Source organism: Ailuropoda melanoleuca, chromosome 12 (assembly GCF_002007445.2).
Source record: "Ailuropoda melanoleuca isolate Jingjing chromosome 12, ASM200744v2, whole genome shotgun sequence".
NCBI lineage: Eukaryota > Metazoa > Chordata > Mammalia > Carnivora > Ursidae > Ailuropoda > Ailuropoda melanoleuca.
In genome coordinates, this window is record NC_048229.1 from 74627716 (window position 1) to 74646894 (window position 19179).

At 38.9% G+C, this 19179-nt stretch overlaps 1 protein-coding gene and 1 long non-coding RNA gene across 4 annotated transcripts in view; one reads left to right on the top strand and one right to left on the bottom strand.

Moving 5' to 3' along the window:
- The window catches only part of LOC117804583, a 93467-nt gene that overhangs the window by 186 nt on the left and 74102 nt on the right, over nt 1-19179 (top strand). The window lies entirely within an intron of this gene.
- Nucleotides 1386-18854, bottom strand: GCSH (glycine cleavage system protein H). Of its 2 annotated transcripts, XM_019798043.2 has the most exons (6): nt 18578-18854; nt 14390-14469; nt 13111-13174; nt 7070-7201; nt 5015-5135; nt 1386-1602 (listed from the first exon to the last, which is right to left on the bottom strand). In XM_019798043.2, exons 1-5 carry the CDS (start codon nt 18723-18725, stop codon nt 5038-5040), a joined length of 522 nt encoding a protein of 173 aa, XP_019653602.1. In that variant the 5' UTR covers nt 18726-18854; the 3' UTR covers nt 1386-1602; nt 5015-5037. The 2 variants fall into 2 exon arrangements, with proteins under 2 accessions (XP_019653602.1, XP_002917763.1); XM_002917717.4 differs by lacking the exon at nt 1386-1602 and having other exon boundaries at nt 4999-5135.

The window sequence follows — 19179 nt, forward strand, 5'->3', positions numbered from 1 at the left end:
TAGAGAGGGCTCTTGGACCGGCTCCTCCTCAAAGACCCTGGACCTCACGCCCCGCACTGTTGCCGTCGGGCCGGATGGTGCTGGGGGTGGGGGGTTGCCCTGCGCATTGTAGGATGCTCAGCAGCACCCGTGGCCTCCACCCTCTAGATGCCCAGCAACCAAAAAGGTCCCCAACTTTGCCAGCTGTTGGCACATCGCCCCTCCTCCAGGAGAGCGACTGCGGGTCAAAAACTTCCTAGTGGAATCTACTCTTAAACTTTTGGGCCCCGCTTGCTTGATGGGGCAGTACTAGTTTGAATCCGCTGGGGGCACCAGGTCACGCTCGTTGAATGTGTCGTGTTCCTGTACAACCCTGAAGGGAAGTAGCCTCACGCCCTTAAGTCAGACGATGACTGATTGAAGACAATGCAAAGCTACCCACTCTTCCCCTCCTTTGGTCCTCGCACTTTTGAACGCCTTGAGGTGCAGCCAGGGGTGGGACCTCTGGCCCAAGCCGGGTATTCAGTGGTAGATTCCAAAACCGGTCGCTTTCTAGTTTTTTTTTTTTTTTTCAAGTCTGAATATCTCTGTTGCATAAAAGCGTTAGAATGTCTTTTATAACACTATGATGAAGAGGCAGTTGGAAAGATAGCTATGTATTACTTTCCCCCCCCCGAACCCACAGTTCTGTAATTAGAAAGTAATTAGAAAGCCTGGAAAGTCTATGGAAAGACAATTGTATAACATTATTCTGGGAAGTTAGAACAAAGTACTTTTCTAGACATGACCACTTTTTAAAGTGTCATTTCTTTACCTAAAATATGCATATTTGGATCTTGTATCTCACAACCTGGAAGAAATGGTATGCCTGCATACTTCTAAAAACAGTTGTACAAAACTGCATTACCTCATTGTGCACATTTGCTTTAAAACCTAAAATGTTCATAAACTTAAATGGTAGCAAAGTATCATAAATTTTGGCGTTTAAAAATGTCACACCCCAGGGCACCTGGGTGGCTTAGGCAGTTAAGCATACAACTCTCGGTTTGGCTCAGGTCCTGATTTCATGGGTTGTGAGACTGAGCCCTGCATCCAGTTCTGCGCTCAGCAGGGAGTCTGCTTGGATGTTCACTCCCTCTGCCCCTTCCCGAATTCATGCTCTCCCTCTCCAATAAGTAAAATCTGAAAAATAAAAATATTACAACCCTCTTTGAAAAGTACTGAAAGAAATCTAATGACAGTTTGATACCCATCAACATCTATTTTAAAATATAAACTAATTAAAATAAATTCTTTTGCTTTTTCTTCTTAAATTCATAATTGTATTCTTATTCTACTTCCTACGCAGAACTTCATTCTAACGTACCTATTATGGTCAAATGGTCAAGACTTATTGAGTAGTCTTATCAATTTGATGTGCAAAAAAAAATAGTAATAATTTTGAAGTGAAACTTAAAGACGATAAGGCTAAAATAGTCCATTGTTTTTCCAGATCGAGAATTGTCTTTCTTCCCATTCAGTTGACAAATAGTAGGAATGTATTACATCTGTTGATAAATATTGTTGCTGGTGTGTATCAGAATGAAATGGGTGGCACTGTTCCTCCCTCCGCAATTCTTGTATCTGTGGATAAATATCACATATGGCTAGAATGAGACAGATTCAGGCCCAATTTTATTCATTTTTAAAACATACAAATCTGAGATATCTTGTTCATATGAAGATGCATATGAAAGAGGTTTTGTTATAGCAGTCTCTCAAGTTTTTAAGAACTCCTTTACACAATTCAGTTAACAAAAAAAAATTTTAATGATCAGGTGACAGTTTGGCTAGGTCCTCCTTCACTTCTTTTGAAAACAGAAAATTTGGATCGAGCCCTACATCAGGCTCCTCTGCTATGAGCCTGCTTCTTCCTCTCCCACTCCCTCTGCTTGTGTTCCCTCTCTCGCTGGCTGTCTCTATCTCTGTCAAATAAAGAAATAAAATCTTTAAAAAAAAAAAAATTTGAAATCACCTGACTAGCGGAAGGCTTTGTTACCCACTCATTAGAGCTACTTTCTGTTTCTGGGAAGTATACCAAAATTTTTAATGAAGTATTTTACTAAATGACTCTTAATTAAACTTGACTGTAAGATTGTTCTCATTAAGCACATATGGAAGTTGAAAGATGGTAACTGATTTCCTTCAAAATAAATGTGCCTGCACACCTTGCTTTTAAATGGGCTAGCGGTAATCAGTCTTGGAAGTTTAGCATGTAAAAACCTTGATAGCATGACTAAGTATAAATGTTAAGGGACAACTGTTTAGTCATGTTTACAAAAAGCCATTATAGACTGAATCAAGATATCAGAAGCTCTAGTAGAATAAGATCCTAGAGTTGGCCAAGGAATGTTTCTAAAACAGAAACATGCAGGCAAGAGATATATGAAAGCTGTATTTTCTATTTAATTTTGCTATGAACCTAAATCTGGCTTAGAAAGGGAAAATACTGATGAGGATAGGTAGTAAAGCCACTTGCAGGGAAAACATTTTAATCTCCTTGTAAAGTGAGGGCTCTTTCTGAGGAAGGCATGTGTATGATTGAGTCTGAAAGAATACAGTGATCGTTAAGCAGTAATGAGGACAGTTACAGTTAGCATAATTTTTTAAAAAGATTTATTTATTTTAGAGAGAACACAGAAGCAGGGAGAGGGGCATAAGGAGCCTCTCAAGCAGACGCTCTGCATGAGCCCTTAGATCATGACCCCAGCTGAAACCAAGAATCAGATGCTCAACCGACTGAGCCACCCAGGTGCCCCTAGTACTTTCTTTCTTAAAACTTAATGTTGTCCAGTTCTTTAAACTCAGGGAGGTGATAAAATTTTTAAGGTGATAAATTTTTGTAATACCTCTAAGGTAACCTGTTCCATTTCTTGAGTTTTAATTATTAGCAAGCATTATTCAAAACCTTTATTAAACTGCTCTATTAAGACCAAAACCATTCAAAAGGAATATGAGGTCAGAGAAATTAAATTCTCTTTATATGCTTTTGGAAGGCCAGTCAACGCCTGTTATTTTTGGCAGCACTACAACAGAAATGAGTGTTGAAATGGTTCTGTATTCTAAATAGCAAAAGAGCAAGTTGCCATACTGTTTGGCTCTTTGAAAAAGCTCAGAGGGAGCCTAACAAAGCAAGTGTGTGTCTTTGGGAAAGGATAGGAGAATAAAAAACTGCCCATCTCTTTCATATTATAATCACTGATGTCCTTTCACTCCAAAGTTCCCATTTTTGCTTGCTTCCCCCCCCTTTAGAGTACTCATTCTCCCTCTCCACCACCCCTATTCCAATTTAAGTATTTTTATAATAACATTAGATAAGGAACTGATAAAGAATGGACCAGGAAATGTGAAAATCCTAACCATGGATTTTTAAGTGTCCAGCTCTATAAGTGTCTTATCTTTTCCACTACTTTTCTTTTCTGTGAAATGGTGGTATTTATGGATCTGTCCTGCCTAACTCTGGATATTGCTTTAATCATCAAAGAAGGTAATGTATGAGAGTACTTCAAAACAAGAGTAAATTTATGTAATTATTACTCATTCTTTTCTATTTCCAAAGCAGAGTAAATTAATTTTTAATAATTAAAAATGGATTAATAATTATTTAAACAAGGAAACAGTCATCCAAAATTTTTTGGATACTTTCTTGATAAGGGTGCAAAGATATAGCTCAGCAGTGACATGGCCATTAAAGAATGGTTTCTTTCTCCTGAGCAGGAAAGATTTGTTATTTACCTACCTACTTCCTCTAGGTTTTCACATTTGCAGTTTATTCACAGTCAGAATGTGGTAGTATTTGAATACCCTTTTCCTACATTAACTGGGAAAAATGATAGAGGTATGTCTGCTCTTGCTGTGTGTGTGTGCATTTATATATATTTATAGTTATGTGTGTACATATAATATCCCCTTCAAAATATCAGCATATTATACTTGGCTTAGAAAATATGCTGTTTAGCTACTTAAAAACACCCCCAGGCACTGTAAATTGCTTAAGCTGTGAAGAATATTCACTAAGTCAATGTGTGAGCTCATACAAAGTTTCACTATGTCCATTTCTGTTCCCATTACTTAAAGTGGAAACCTGAATGTGGTTTATTTTCTTAAGGATGCCATATGTTGTACTTATCAAACTTATACTTTCCTTGTTTTTGTCTTCTGTCTTCTAACTTAGCAGCAGTAAAAAAACAAAACAACACAAAACAATACAAAAACCACCAAAGTTAGTGCTTTCTTTTTGATTAAAGATGACCAAAAATGGTACTTAATGCTATCAGGCAGTTAGGTCTTTAAGAAAAACCAGATTTGTGACTAAAAGGAAACATTTTCTTAGAATCTTTCATTGTTACGGCTTAAATTTCCTTTAAAAAAAAATAACTTTCCATAAGTTAAAATTAGCATTTTCACAAATAGTAGCAGAGTCACTAAATGAAATATTAAGAGCAAAACAAAAAAACATGTTAAGGAAGAAGTTGAATGTTTTATTATTAACCTATTTATCTTCCTGCAAGGCTGTTGCTTCACTGTATAAAAATAGCACCAGCAAGTGCAGTATATTGCAAAATTAAGGTAGTATTGTTCTTTATCTGACACCATACAACTAACAAATCTTTCTCTACTTCCAGTTATTTCCAATGGAAAGATTATTTGAGTATTTTGACCCCCATCCAGGAATAGATGTAAGCAAGTTACAATATTCCCTAAGGCTTAAGGTAACAATGTCACCCCTGAATTACATGATTTTTGTGACTAATTTTTAACCACAGATAATTTCAGGATTCTGAATATCATAACTGGAGCATAAAAATCAGAGGGTGCTGCAAAACAGATGCATATTGTATTTTTTGCAATCATTATAAAGTTAAGGGGTATTTTCTTCCATTAGTATTGTTGCAAGTAGTTTCTTTTTCTACTGGTATTGCTAAGTAGTTGCTATTTGAAATCCTCTGTGCATCACTAATTTAAGACAACTATGCTAGATTAAATTGTTTCATACTAGTTTATTTAGGGGTTCCATTTTCACTCCTCAATAGATTTTATGTATTTCTCGTATGCTTCTTCACTCATTAATTCATCCAGTTCTGAAGGATTACTGAGTGCTATCTTGATCAGCCAACCTGCAACCGAAAATAAAGTATCATATTTCAAATTACCTTTTTAAAGAGTAAAAGTCAAATTCATTCAAAATGTAAAATTTTTGAGTGCCTCAAAATTGATCTAGCTAGTATTCTTTACATAAACCACTCATTATTTGTTTAAGGAGCTATATATTTTTAAGGAGCCTTAGGAATTCAGTTAATACCCTTGTATATCACGATTGAAAAAGAATTAAAGCCAGAACAGATTCTACTATATGGATTAAGAACTCTTAACCTCACACCTGTCAGAATGGCTAAAATAAAAAAACACAAAAAACAAACAAGTGTTGACTAGGATGTGGAGAAGGAACCTTTGTGCACTCTTGGTGGGAATGCAAACTGGGGCAGCCACTGGAAGACATCATGGAGGTGCCTCAAAAAGTTAAAAGTAGAGCTACCTTATGATCAGTAATTGCATTGCTGAGTATTTATCCAAAGAATACAAAAACTAGTTCAAAGGCTATATGCATCCCTACGTTCACTGAAGCATCATTTACAATAGCCAAACTACGGAAGCAGCCCAAGTGTCCACTGACAGATGAATGGATGAAGATGTGGTGATTATATATATGTGTGTATGTGTATAAAATGGATTATTACTCAACCATAAAAAAAATGAAATCTTGCCATTTGCAACAACATGGATGGAGCTAGACAGTATAATGCTAAGCAAAATAAGTCAGTCAGAGAAAGACAAATACCAGAGGATTTCAATCATGTGGAATTTTTTTTTTTAAAAGATTTTATTTATTTATTTGACAGAGAGAGACAGCCAGCAAGAGAGGGAACACAAGCAGGGAGAGTGGGAGAGGAAGAAGCAGGCTCCCAGCGGAGGAGCCTGATGTGGGGTTCGATCCCAGGACGCCGGGATCACGCCCTGAGCTGAAGGCAGACGCTTAACAACTGAGCCACCCAGGTGCCCCCAATCATGTGGAATTTTTTTAAGTAGGCTCCACACCCAGCAGGGACTTGAACTCATACCTCAATCAAGACCTGAGCTGAGGTCAAGAGTTGGATGCTTAACCGAATGAGCCACCCAGGCACCCCTCATATGTGGAACTTATGAAACAAAACAAAGGGGAAAAAAAAGAGACTCGAGTATAGAGAACAAACTGATGATTATCAGGACAAGGTGGGTAGAGGGATGGGTAAAATATGGCATGGGGATTAAAGAGTACATTTATCATGATAAGCTATGAGTAATGTGTAGGATTGCTGAATCCCTATATTGTAGACCTGAAACTAATATAAACACTATGTTAACAATACTAGAATTAAATTTTTAAAAATTAAAAAAAAAAAAACCCTTAAGTTGTCATAACCATCAACAACACTGATGGATCCAAATATACAAGACCAGGGTTATCTTTCTTTAACAGAAGGAACAACGACACTAACTGTTGAGGTGAAGGGGAGCAGGAAGCAGAAAGCACTACTAAGAGTTAGAGGGGCTAGGTGACAAGGCAACAGAGAACTACAAGCTAATCTTAATTTTGCAATTCATGTAACAAAGGAGAAAACTGCTGCTACCATACTTCCCTGGGTTATTAAAAAGATGAAAATGTGACAAAACTGATGCAAACAGGTGTATTATTCTTTTACCACCTACACTACACAGTATGACTGGACACCTTTATGTCTGAAGAGGTAAATACTTTGCAAGTGTTCATAAAAAGTCTACAACTGTAATACTAATAACTCTGTAAAATAAGGCAATGCTTTTATTGACAGAGATATTAAACCTAACCCTATATATTCAGCTAATCTGTTTCCCTTTTTTAAAGCAAAACATCCCTACTTAGTATCAAAAAGTACAAAAAGATGAAGTTACAACCTGCTAAGGCTTGCTGCTTTAAACTCTAAATGTTAACTGCAGCAGTAATCCTTTGAAAAAATTTCTAGCAACAACTTACCGTCTTCATAACAAGATTTGTTGACAAGTCCTGGATTTTCTGCAAGAGCTTCATTAATTTCAGTTACTTCTCCTGATAGAGGAGCATAGAGTTCACTAGCAGCTTTCACACTTTCCAAAGCACCAAACTCATCTAAATTGAGAAAATTAAAATATTAGGTATCAAAAGTCAATGACCTGAAAATATAAAATACAGAGAAGTGGTCACCTTTAGTACTGGCATGATAAAACATTCTAAGTATCTTTAAAGATTTTATTAAAGATTTTACTTATTTGAGAGAGAGAGGGAGATAGCAAGAGCTCGAGCGGGGAGAAGGAGAAGCAGACTCCCCGCTGAGCGGGGTGCCTGACATGGAGCTCGATCCCAAGACCCTGGGATCATGACCTGAGCCAAAGGCAGACGCTTGACTGAGTCACCCAGGTGCCCCCAAACATTCTAAATATCTTTAATTAAGAAATAAAATCACAGGTTTCTTCATGCTCTTCTCACCTGTGAGAAGGGTATAAATATCCTCAATAAAGTGGACCTATCTGTTTTAGACGGAGTCAACAACAAATGGTGATCTATCTGAATACCAGATGTACTTAAACCCAGTAAACTTAATTTTCTTCTAATTTACTGTGGCTTCGAAAAAGCATATGAAACTTTTAGGAGATTCCAGTAATGGTGAAGTATCTCATCAGACCAGCCTTCTTGCAGACAATAATTATAAACTCTGAACAAAACAGAAACAATTGTATGAAGGCTCTGAAGAGTAACCAAAGGAGGAGTCAGTCCTTAAAAAGGGGCCCAAAGTGGGTGAGATCTTCATTTATATAACTTGTACTGACAACATTACCCCATTCAAAGTGCACAGTGTAACTAGAACACAGAGAAACCAGTCTTATTTGCTTGAGAGGACAGAGGACGGAACGTGGGCCTGCCAAGGTGGCTGGAAATTGAGGGTTGAAATCCTATAAAGGGAGCCATGGTTAAAAGAAAAAGTAATCAACAGATTCCAAAATGACCCACAGATCCACATACTGGAATAAGCAGAGAACCTAAAAGTAACTATTACAAACATGTTCAGATTTTTAAAAAGATCATCATGCATGAACACATGGGGGAATACCTGCAAAGAAATGGAAATTTTAAAAATGGACACTCTAGAACTGGAAAATATCATATCTAAAATAAAAATCACTAAATGACAATAAGAGCAGAAGGGTCAGTGAACATGAACAAAGAGTACCTGAGATTAACCATATTTCAGTCTTTTGAAATAAAAGATTGAAAAATTAACAGGGCCTTAGTCACTTGTAGGACAACACTGAGTGATGTGAAATGAATGATACTGAGAATACAATATACCCAAGTTTGTGGGATATTGCTAAAATAGTGCTTAGAAGGAAATTATCTTTAGGTCTCACTTACAAAGAACATCTTAAAAATCAATAACCTGAGTTCTAAAGACACTAGAAAATGAACAAAAGCAGTTCGGAAAGGACACAACACTTGAAAGAAGGGACAATAGTGATTTTTTAAAAAAATGGCTTTTGGCCTGAAGACAGGCACCAATTTATGCCATTTGGGGCAGCCAAAATTCTGAGAGAAATCTGTCTTAATTGGCTAAGGGACCAGAAGACAAGTTGAGGCCACCATAACTACTGGAAAGTGAGGTGGGAAATCCCAAGGAGAGAGACTAAAAGGGAGAGCCCCAAATCCTGTGTATAAACTCTATTCATGTCTCTGAATGATGCCTGAGCTATGCATGCATAGCTGGTGTCCCAGCTAAAGCTAAAAGAATTAAACTTAGATTTTAGCTGCTACCCACCACAAGGGAGATGATGGCATTTTACAGTATGGGTAAAAAAGTACTTACTAAAAGCCCCAATTTTCTACCAAAAGAAAAATTAGAGCAAATTAAGTCTCAGTTGAAGGAAGAAAACAAAGATATGAGCATGAAATAAATGGACTATAAAAAAATTAACAGTAAAAATTTGCTTCTTTCAAGATTAATATGATTGATAAATAGCTAACAAGACTGATGAAAAGAGAAAACACACAAATTACCACATTTTTACTACTGAATTTGACAACATGGAAAAATTCCCCCCCAAACATAACAAAACCAAAGATAATGTAGAAAATATGAATAGTCTTATATCTATTGAAGAAATTAAATTTGTATCAAAACCTTCCCAGAAAGAAATCATCTGATTCAAGATTTAACTGGTTAATTCTATCAACATTTAAGGAAGAAATAATACCAGTCTTGCACTCTTTCAGAAAAAGAGAAGGTGAGAACATTTCCAAACTTAGTCTAAGAGGCCAAGATAGGGATGCCTGGTGGCTCAGTCAGTTAAATGTCTGCCTTCAACATACAAATGGCTAACAGACACATGAAAAAATGTTCAAAATCATTAGCCATCAAGGAAATTCAAATCAAAACCACATTGAGATACCACCTTACACCAGTTAGAATGGTAAAAATGGACAAGGCAGGAAACAACAAATGTTGGAGAAGATGTGGAGAAAGGGGATCCCTCTTACACTGTTGGTGGGAATGCAAGTTGGTACAGCCACTTTGGAAAACAGTGTGGAGGCCCCTTAAAAAGTTAAAAATTGAGCTACCCTATGATCCAGCAATTGCACTACTGGGTATTTACCCCAAAGATACAGACGTAGTGAACGGAAGGGCCATATGCACCCCAATGTTCATAGCAGCATTGTCCACAGTAGCTAAATCGTGGAAGGAGCCAAGATGCCCTTCAACAGATGACTGGATTAAGATGTGGTCCGTATATACAATGGAATATTACTCAGCCATCAAAAAGAACGATTTCTCAACATTTGCTGCAACATGGATGGGACTGGAAGAGATAATGCTAAGCGAAATAAGTCAAGCACAGAAAGACAATTATCATATGGTTTCACTCATTTATGGAACATAAGAAGTAGGAAGATCGGTAGGAGAAGAAAGGGGGGTAAACAGAAGGGGGAATGAACCATGAGAGACTATGGACTCTGGGAAACAAACTGAGGGCTTCAGAGGGGAGGGGGGTGGGGGAATGGGATAGGCTGGTGATGGGTATTAAGGAGGACACGTATTGCATGGAGCGCTAGGTGTTATACGCAAATAATGAATCATGGAACTTTACATCAAAAACTAGGGATGTACTGTATGGTGACTAACATAACAAAAAGTTATTATTAAAAAAAAAAAAGTGTCTGCCTTCAGCTCATGTCATGATCCCAGGGTCCTGGGATCGAGTCCCACATCGGGCCCCTTGCTCAGCAGGGAGCCTGGTTTTCCCTCTACCTGATGCTCCCCCTGCTTGTGCTCGCTCTCGCTATGACAAATAAAAATCTTAAAAAAGGTCAGTATAACTAATTCCAAAATTTGACAAAGCCATCATAAAAGATTAATATCTTATGAATATTAATACAAAAATGATTAATTAGCAAATCAAATCCCACAATATATTTTTAAAGATAATTTTTGCACCATAACTATCAGGAATGCAAATCTGGCTCAACAGTTAAAGATAACCTTATTCGTCACATTAACAGAATAAAGGAGAAAACCCTTATGATCTTATGATCATGTCGATAAGATGGATGAAACAAATGTGACAAAGTTCAACATCCATAAATGATAAAAACTGTCAGCAAACAAGATGGAAAGGAACCTCCTCATCTGATAATGAGCATCCATCAAAACCCCCCTGCTAACTATCATGCCTAAATGATGAAATCTTAGTGTATTCTCAAGAATCAGGAACAAGGCCAGGGTAATGATGTCTACCTCACTGCTTCTATACAACATTATACTGAGGGCTCAGGGCTGTGCAATACGGCAAGAAAAAGAAAGAAAATGCATAAAGACTGAAAAGAAATAAAGCTTTTTATTTACAGATTACATTATTGTTTACATAGAAGATCCAAAGGAATCTACAAAACTGTTAAGAATCAGTGAATTTAATAAGGCCTGAAAATGAAAGCAAAAACTATGTGAAGTTTCAAGAAGAAAACACAGAGAGTATCTTTGCAAACTTGGTATAGGCCAGAGTTGCTCAAACTTTCTCGGTTCATAGTGCCCTAAGTATCTTAGTAACATATTTTTCATTTTTAACTACAACTATTTATTTATAATGTGTGTCTTTTGGATACTATACAATTTCTCCATCAGGGAATCAGACTGAACACCAACCACTGTCTTACTGATGATCCTTGCTTACTTTCACGCAGTATTTGCTTCAAAGACACATTACCCAACATAACAGATCTGATATTGGAACTGTTAACTCTATTGAACGATCAGTGTGTGGTGTCCAAAAGAGGTTGAAAATTTTAAATATCCCATAGCTCTAGGGTATATAGGACGGGAACCATGGAGACAAAGATTTCTTAGAAAAGATGCAATGTTCTATACATACATAAAAACATTAATAACTTGGACTTGTTAAAAATTAAAAGCTTATCAAAACAGAGTTAAGAAAATGAAAAAACAAAATCACAAACTATGACAAAATTTCACAAAATACAGATCTGAAAAAGGATTTGTACCTAGAATATATAGAATGCCTAAAAATCAATGGTAAAAAGACAGCCCCAATAAATTTGGTAAAGGCTTGACTAGAGACTATAAACAAAAAAAGATGTGAGTGGCAAAAAGCACATGGAAGGGTGCTCAAGAATAATTTATCATCTCACAGTGAGATCTGCAGTGCCTAGAACTCTCTCATATTGCTGGTGAGAATGTAAAATGGTACAATCACTTTGGGAAACTGGCAGTTTCTTATAAAGTTAAACATACAACTACTACACTACAAGCCAGAAATTCCATACACACACACACACACACACACACACACACACACACACCCAAGAGAAATGAAGACATCTACAAAAAAGTTTATAGTGGCTTTATTTCTAACAGCTAAAAACTAGAAATAATACAGAAATCCATCAACAGGAGAAAAGATTAAAATGTTATATAATGGTACACTATTCAACAATAATAAACTGATCAAAAAGAAAAACTGATCACTCAACATAAATCTCAAAATCATGATATTGGACAAAAGAAGCCAAACATAATATAAAAACCGTGTGGTTACTTTTGAATGAAGTTAAATAATAGACAAAACTAACCTATGGTAACAGAAATCAGAGAACAGGTTGTCTCGAGAAGGGTTTTAACAGAAATCAGAGAACAGGTTGTCTCGAGAAGGGTTTTAACAGTTGTTTACATTTGTCAAAACTCATTGGATTATACACTTCATTCACTGTATGTAAATCAATTTTAAAAAAGCCTTTAGCAGAAAAGTTTAAAGACAGTATCCATTAGAGATACTTAGGTTAACATAAGTTTTTTAAGCACAGAAAGCAGGTTCATGCTGCTCACTTGCTGTAAAGAGATGTTCAGAAACAGGATCTCTGGCTTGAGAGCAGCAGAGTGGGTACAAAACATGAGAAACAAGAACAACTGATGTATAGAACACAGAAAAATGGACAGATAAAGATTATTAATCACAAGGGTCTTATGATATCAGAAAAAGTTCATACGAAGACCTTCAAAAAGAGGAATATGACCTAATATTATGAGAGCCAGGAAGCAGAAAAAGTTCAAGCAAGATAAATGATGGGAAAAGTTTAAGCAGAAAAAAACCAATATTGTCAAAGATATTTAGAAAAACAGATTCTTTACTCCCTCCAAAGAAAAACAGAGTTAACCTTCTCATCCTACTTTTGCATATGGCCGTTTACTTGAAGATTTTGCTGCCATTTTGTGAGCTCTGACACACCGAGGCAGAAGAAGTATGAAAAGAGGTCATGTCCTTGATGACCCTTCACTGTGCCACTAAGCCAATCCCGTCTCCACCCAACTCCAGACTTCTTGAAGGAGATAAAATAAACCCCACTGTTTATAATCTTTTAGGTGAGTTCTCTGTTACTTGAGTAAAAAAGCACTCTACCTGGTCCTAGATACAAACAAGTTATTATTCAAGGTAAAGAAAACTTATGGCATGAATAATATACCAAGATGAGAAAAATACCTTGTTTGTTCAGTTTTGTCCCAACTTCAGGCAGACTACAGTAAACAACATCTCCCAAAGCTTCCTAAAACAAACAAAACACAAATCTTTAAGGAATCAAATTAAACCTCCTAGTGAATAGAAACAAGTCAAACACTAACCTTTTATAATTCAGACAGTACATATTTTACACTTGAGGGGCTCCGTTCTTTGATTTTTCTTACAACCCTTCAAAAATGCAAAACTATTCTTAGCTCAGGACCTGCAAGAAAACAGGCCACCAGCTAGCCTGGCCCATAAGCAGCAGTGACTCCTGTCACAAACCATATCCCCCTCACCCCCCTATATACTAGGCTCCTCTGAGAACAAACACACCTTGTGCTTTTTCACCTTTGCAGTTTTGCTTAGGCCATTTCCCCCGCTGTATTTGCTGAAATACCCACTGATCTGTAAATTATAGTCCTCATACCTTGTACTCCCTGAAGACCTTGACTGCAAGTTAAGAAGTGAGCTCTCCAGGTGAATTACAACCCTTGTACTACTCAGGTCATCCATCACATCATGTTTTGTGGGTCATTTTCCATGTAGGTGATTCCCCTCATAGACTGAACTCCAGGAGGTGAAGATAACACTTTTACAGTACTGTACACAGTACCCTGTACTGGGGCTCAGTAGGTACACAGGCCAGTGAAGATAGAATCGTCATTGATCCTCAATACCTGAGAGTCCAACACTTCTGAAGAATAGTATATACTCCTATCAGTTAACAGTTTCCCCTTCCAGCCCCACTCCACACACAGCCTCAGGTGAAAATCACTGACTCTTACTTGTTATTTGGCTTCCCATTTTCTTTTGCATAATTTCTCAATATGGGATCAGTGGGAATACCGAAATTAAGAGAAAAAGATTGGCTAAATTAAAGGTTTGCCTTTGTCTAATCTGTGCCAGTCTAGGTTTTCCTTCTTTATGCCCCAGGGTTGTGCATGTATCACAATATCCACAAACACTGTCGACACTCCCATGCCTTTTGCTTGCTCTTATTTTTTTCCTTAATTGCCCCAACATGAAACATATTTCTTTCTTGAATAAGGTATGTTTCCTTCTAAGTGTTAACCTTTTAATAATCTCTTAAAACACTATATACTGCCCTAACTAAATTTATATTTTACTTGTTTACTTGATTGGTGTTCCTTAAAGGGCCCAAAATAGTGAAAGGCAGAATAAACAATTTTTAAAAGGTAGAGACAATCCAATTTAGGCAAGAGCAGACTGTTTTAAGTATTTCAAGATAATCCAATACCTGTGCAAAATTGCTGATTCCCACTGTTCCAATACCATTTTCTGTTGTTATCCACTCATGTTTGTCTGTGAATTTACGCACTAAAATAGAAGACCAATATTTCAGAAAAGCAGTGGTATTACTTCTTAAAAAGCACTTTTCATATCAATACTGTCAAAAGGCAAGACTTTCCCGGTATTTGTTTGACTTACTGACACTACCTTTCAATCATACACTGCCCAGGAAAAACCAGATCACATGAAAAGACAGAACATCTTCTCAAGAGTAGTATCATTTAGGCAAAGATGGCTTGATGTGAATGAACACCTTGTGCATCTTCTGGAGATTTGGTTATTCCAACATTAGTCTAAATCACACATACAAACTATTTTGGAGCGTACTTCAAATGTATACTCATCTATTACTGGTCTGTCTTACAGAAGGTAGTCCGTCCCTCTGTAGACTTGGGGTGAGCATAAATGCTCATAATGCTTTTTTTTTTTAAGATTTTATTTATTTATTTGACAGAGATAGAGATAGCCAGCGAGAGAGGGAACACAAGCAGGGGGGAGTGGGAGAGGAAGAAGCAGGCTCATAGCAGGAGCCTGATGTGGGGCTCGATCCAGTAACGCCGGGATCACGCCCTGAGCCGAAGGCAGACGCTTAACCGCTGTGCCACCCAGGCGCCCCAGCATAAATGTTCATAATGCTTATAAATGCTCATAAATGATTTAACCTGAAGGAAAAAAAAATGTGCCTCTTTAGGTAGAGTTGACCTAAGAACGTTTCACTGCAACTTGTTATAAAGTGGAATCTTACATGAATGAAATTGATCTGTAACAATTATAACTTGACTAAGTTCTTAAAATTCCATTTTCCCTGAATTCAAGCCTGTCCTTGAAGAAGATGGCTACTATCATTTAAAGAAACAAACTATAAGATCAGAACTCAACAGTCACCTCAGAGCTAAGGCATTAACTGGTGGAAAGTCAAGCTCTGCTCAACATTCAATGGACAGGTTAGCCCTTGCTTGGCTTTATGAGCTTCTTCTCTTCAAAGACATGGCCGAACTACTCAAGGATTCCTGGAAAAAAGACTGACCGAAGTTCAAGACATGTGAAAAAGGCTATTTAGAATTTAATGTTAGAAGTACTCTAAAGAATAAATAATTTTTAGGAAAGCATATGCTACCTTCTTAAATATATGTATCACATTCTGAGGCCAAGTATTTTTCCAAAAACAATGCATCAGAGGTTAATAGGACTACGGTTCATGAGTTCAAATGCTGTTTTAGAGTAAGACTTTCTAGTTCACTCTTATTCTTACCCAAAAAAATAGTTGTACTTAAAAGAGCATTAAATTGCTTTCATTACACAGCTCTGATACACAGCAGAATGTAACTTACTGCTTTCTTTCTCCCCTAACCATTAAAAAACATTAATTCCATATTCTTCACTGGAAGAAGTTGTAAAAGCTGTCACAAAGGAACTTGCTTTGCTTCATTCCACTTCAAATAACTAAATACTTCAGGTCAATGTGATCTTTCCATAAAGTTTCTACTTGGTGTTCTGACTGTGGCTCCCCACCCCCCTGCCTTCTCTTGAGTACTACAAGTTTAGAAGCTCTTTTCTGCCAGAAGGCTCTGTAGCCCTCCAAGGTTCCTAGGCCATCCAACCGGCTCCGACAGCACTCTGCACCACTCTCCCCGATCCTAACCCTACAACAAACAGCACTAAGGAGCTACCCTTTTGTCCATTCTCCCCAGCAAGGAGATGAAGTACAAAGCAAGCAAGAGCACGGTTTATCTCATTTTCATTTGTATTCCCAGTTCTAACACAGCACTTACCAAACAGTAAACACTCAGAAGTTTAAGGAGTGAAGAAATTCTTTAATTAAGTAAAGGAGATTCTGAGCAAAATAAATAGGTATTTGGCTACATTCAATTCTCCCTATCACTCTGTTACAACTCTAGAACTGGCTGATTACAATACAAATTATGAAAACTTTAAATCTAAATATACCTTTTTAAAGTAAGGGCTGGACAACAATAAATATGACTTCTCTGAGACCATTTTCTCAATTTTGGCCTCGGCATCTTGCCTAATTGTAAAGATAATCTTAGGAGTAAGGTTGCTCACACACACTCAGTTTAACAATTGAGGAAACACAATTTTAGAGGAAAGACAGCAACATTAGTAAGGTAAATGCATGTTAAGTCCACTTAATTTCAAAGTCTGGGAGACTTTTTACAAGGCCAAGCTGTTTAGGCTAAAGACAATGATTAGTTTAATTCTCCTTTAACCCTCAGCTCAATAGGAAAAAATTGGACAGATTAGGTAAATAATTACTTTCTTACTGAGCCTTTAAGAACATTGTTTTTGGCCTCAAAATGAGGCGTTTTCAGTAATTTATGAAAAGTCTGCATTTTCCTCTTTTCAAAGTCACTAGTCAAGGGGCACCTGGCTGGCTCAGTAGGTGGAGCATGTGACTCTTGATCTCAGGGTCCTGAGTTCAAGCCACACGTGGAGTATGGAGCCTATTAAAAAAAAAAATGTTCCAAAGTCACTAGTCAGATAACAAATATTGGCCAATTTTTACCTATTTGATTCTATAATAGTTATTTTTTAAAGATTTTATTTATTTATTTGACAGAGATAGAGACAGCCAGCGAGAGAGGAAACACAAGCAGGGGGAGTGGGAAAGGAAGAAGCAGGCTCATAGCTGAGGAACCTGATGTGGGGCTCGATCCCATAACGCCGGGATCACGCCCTGAGCCAAAGGCAGACGCTTAACCGCTGTGCTACCCAGCGGTTATTATATATTATATATTATAAATATTATAATATTTAATAACGAGTAACATTTACCAAGTACTTACTATGTGTTAGGCTATCTGTATAGCAGTTACATTATTACATTTCATCCTCCCAACAACTCTGTGTAGTAGAGGTATTATCATTTCCATTTTTCTGATGAGGGAAACAGACTAAGAAGTTAAGTGACTCTGCCCAAGATCACATAGCTAATAAGAGGTAGATCAAAATTGGAACTCGGGTCTCTCTGTTCTTAAAAACCTTAGTGTTCAACCTGATCGTGGGTATTGATATTTTGGACAATATTTAACTAGCTAACTGGAAACTGCAAAAAGCCAGCAAAAGCATCACACTGAATAACCAAAAAACAAAAAAACAAACCAAAAAAAAGAAAAAAAACAAACCACCCCAGACTTGAAGTTCATTTCTTTTCTGAGATATGCTTTCCCCTTTGTATTCAAATTGGTAATTACTGGTATGTCATCAACAGAACTAAAGGAATATATTAGCAAAGGGAGAGAAGCATCTTTATGTTTCAGACTGGAATAAATGTTATCAAGTCTTCCATTTCCAAACAGGTTTCTAAAACAGTGAACTTGGTGAGACAACAGTCATCACAGGCCTGTGCACCCCTAAGAAAGAAGCCTGAGTTCTTGGAGGTGCAATTAGCGTCTCAAGCATTTGCGCACGCAGTAAGAAAACTTTTTCTGCTGCGGTAACTATGCTAAACTATAAAGTAGCACAGATGACCAAGACATTTGTGGACAGGGCCCCCAGTTATTTCAACTGCATGTACGTGTGACGCCTCATTTCTGTCCCAACACATCCATGACTCAGTATAGACTTTGGCAGAATGTAAGCGTCCAAAAGATTTTATCTCACCGTTTTTAAGAAATAGCCGATTCTTCAAAGTTATGCTCACTTGCTAGTTAAAATCTAGCTCAGATGCTTTAATTTCATTAACTGCTCTTTAATTTTACTTCAGAGTTCTCACTGACAATCCACGTAACAAACTAAAGCCTACCAAGTCTCCGATTTTAGGGCCCACGATGCACACACACGCGAGATAACCTAAGGTCGCGAAGGAGCTTAGCGACGCTTGCACGGTTCTCCAGCAGCGAGCGGCCAGCGATCCTGCCGGACGGAACGAGCCCGCACTTGGTGGCCTCGCGTGTGCTCCAGGCTTCCTCCTCCTGGGTCCCCAACCCGCAGGACAAAGGCTGCGGTGGCGGCCACGCAACTAGGGATCCCAGCAGTAGAAAGAAGCGTGGGCAGGGGTCGCCTCGCTGGCGGGTGGTCCTCTGGGGACTCGAGGTAGGCAGCGACCCGGGAGGGAGGAGCCCAGCCCCGTCGCCCCAAGCAGCCCGGCTCTCCCCACGTGCCCGCCCGCGCTTACCGGAGAGCAGAGCGGAGCCCGTGCGCAGTGTCCGGACGGGGCCCGCCCTCAGTCCCCAGGGCCGCGGTAGGCAGGTCGCGGCGGGCGCGGCGGCGACGCGCAGGCTGCGGACCGCAGCCCGCACGCTCCGCACCGCTCGCAGCGCCATGTTCACAGAGGTGCGGGGGTCGCAGTGCAAGCGGCTTGGGAACCCCGGCCGGCCCCCCCCCCGGACCGGAGCGAGCCGGAGCGAGCCGGCTGGTCCGGGGCGTGGAGGCGGGGCTTGGTAGGGTCGGGGACGGGGACACCAGGCCGGGCGCGGCCTCGGATAGGGCGACGCGCGCGAGAGAGGCGGGGATATGCGGAAGAATTTCGGCCCGGAAGGGGCGGGGTTGGGGGCGGGGCCTAGCGCGGTAGCTGGTGGAAGGGGTCGGTGGGGTCGGGCCGGGCCGGGCCGGGCCCTGTCCCCTGGAGTCGCTTTCCGGTAAGGGAAAGTGCAAGGTCAGCACCTTCAGCTTTGCTAGTTCGGGGGACGCCCCGGAGCAGTGAGAAGGGTTCCCGGCAGGGATGGCTTCGCGGGCGCGCATTCCTGTGCCAATGGGTCCCTGAAGTCTCCAGGAAGG

Excerpts from the sequence above, each read along its gene's own strand:
- GCSH (XM_019798043.2), bottom strand. The coding sequence starts at position 18,725 with ATGGCGCTGCGAGCGGTGCGGAGCGTGCGGGCTGCGGTCCGCAGCCTG. Across the intron at positions 14,470-18,577 it reads GGGCTCCGCTCTGCTCTCCG|TGCGTAAATTCACAGACAAA; the intron begins GTAAGCGCGGGC and ends CTTCTATTTTAG. Across the intron at positions 5,136-7,069 it reads CAAATCTTGTTATGAAGACG|GTTGGCTGATCAAGATAGCA; the intron begins GTAAGTTGTTGC and ends TTTCGGTTGCAG.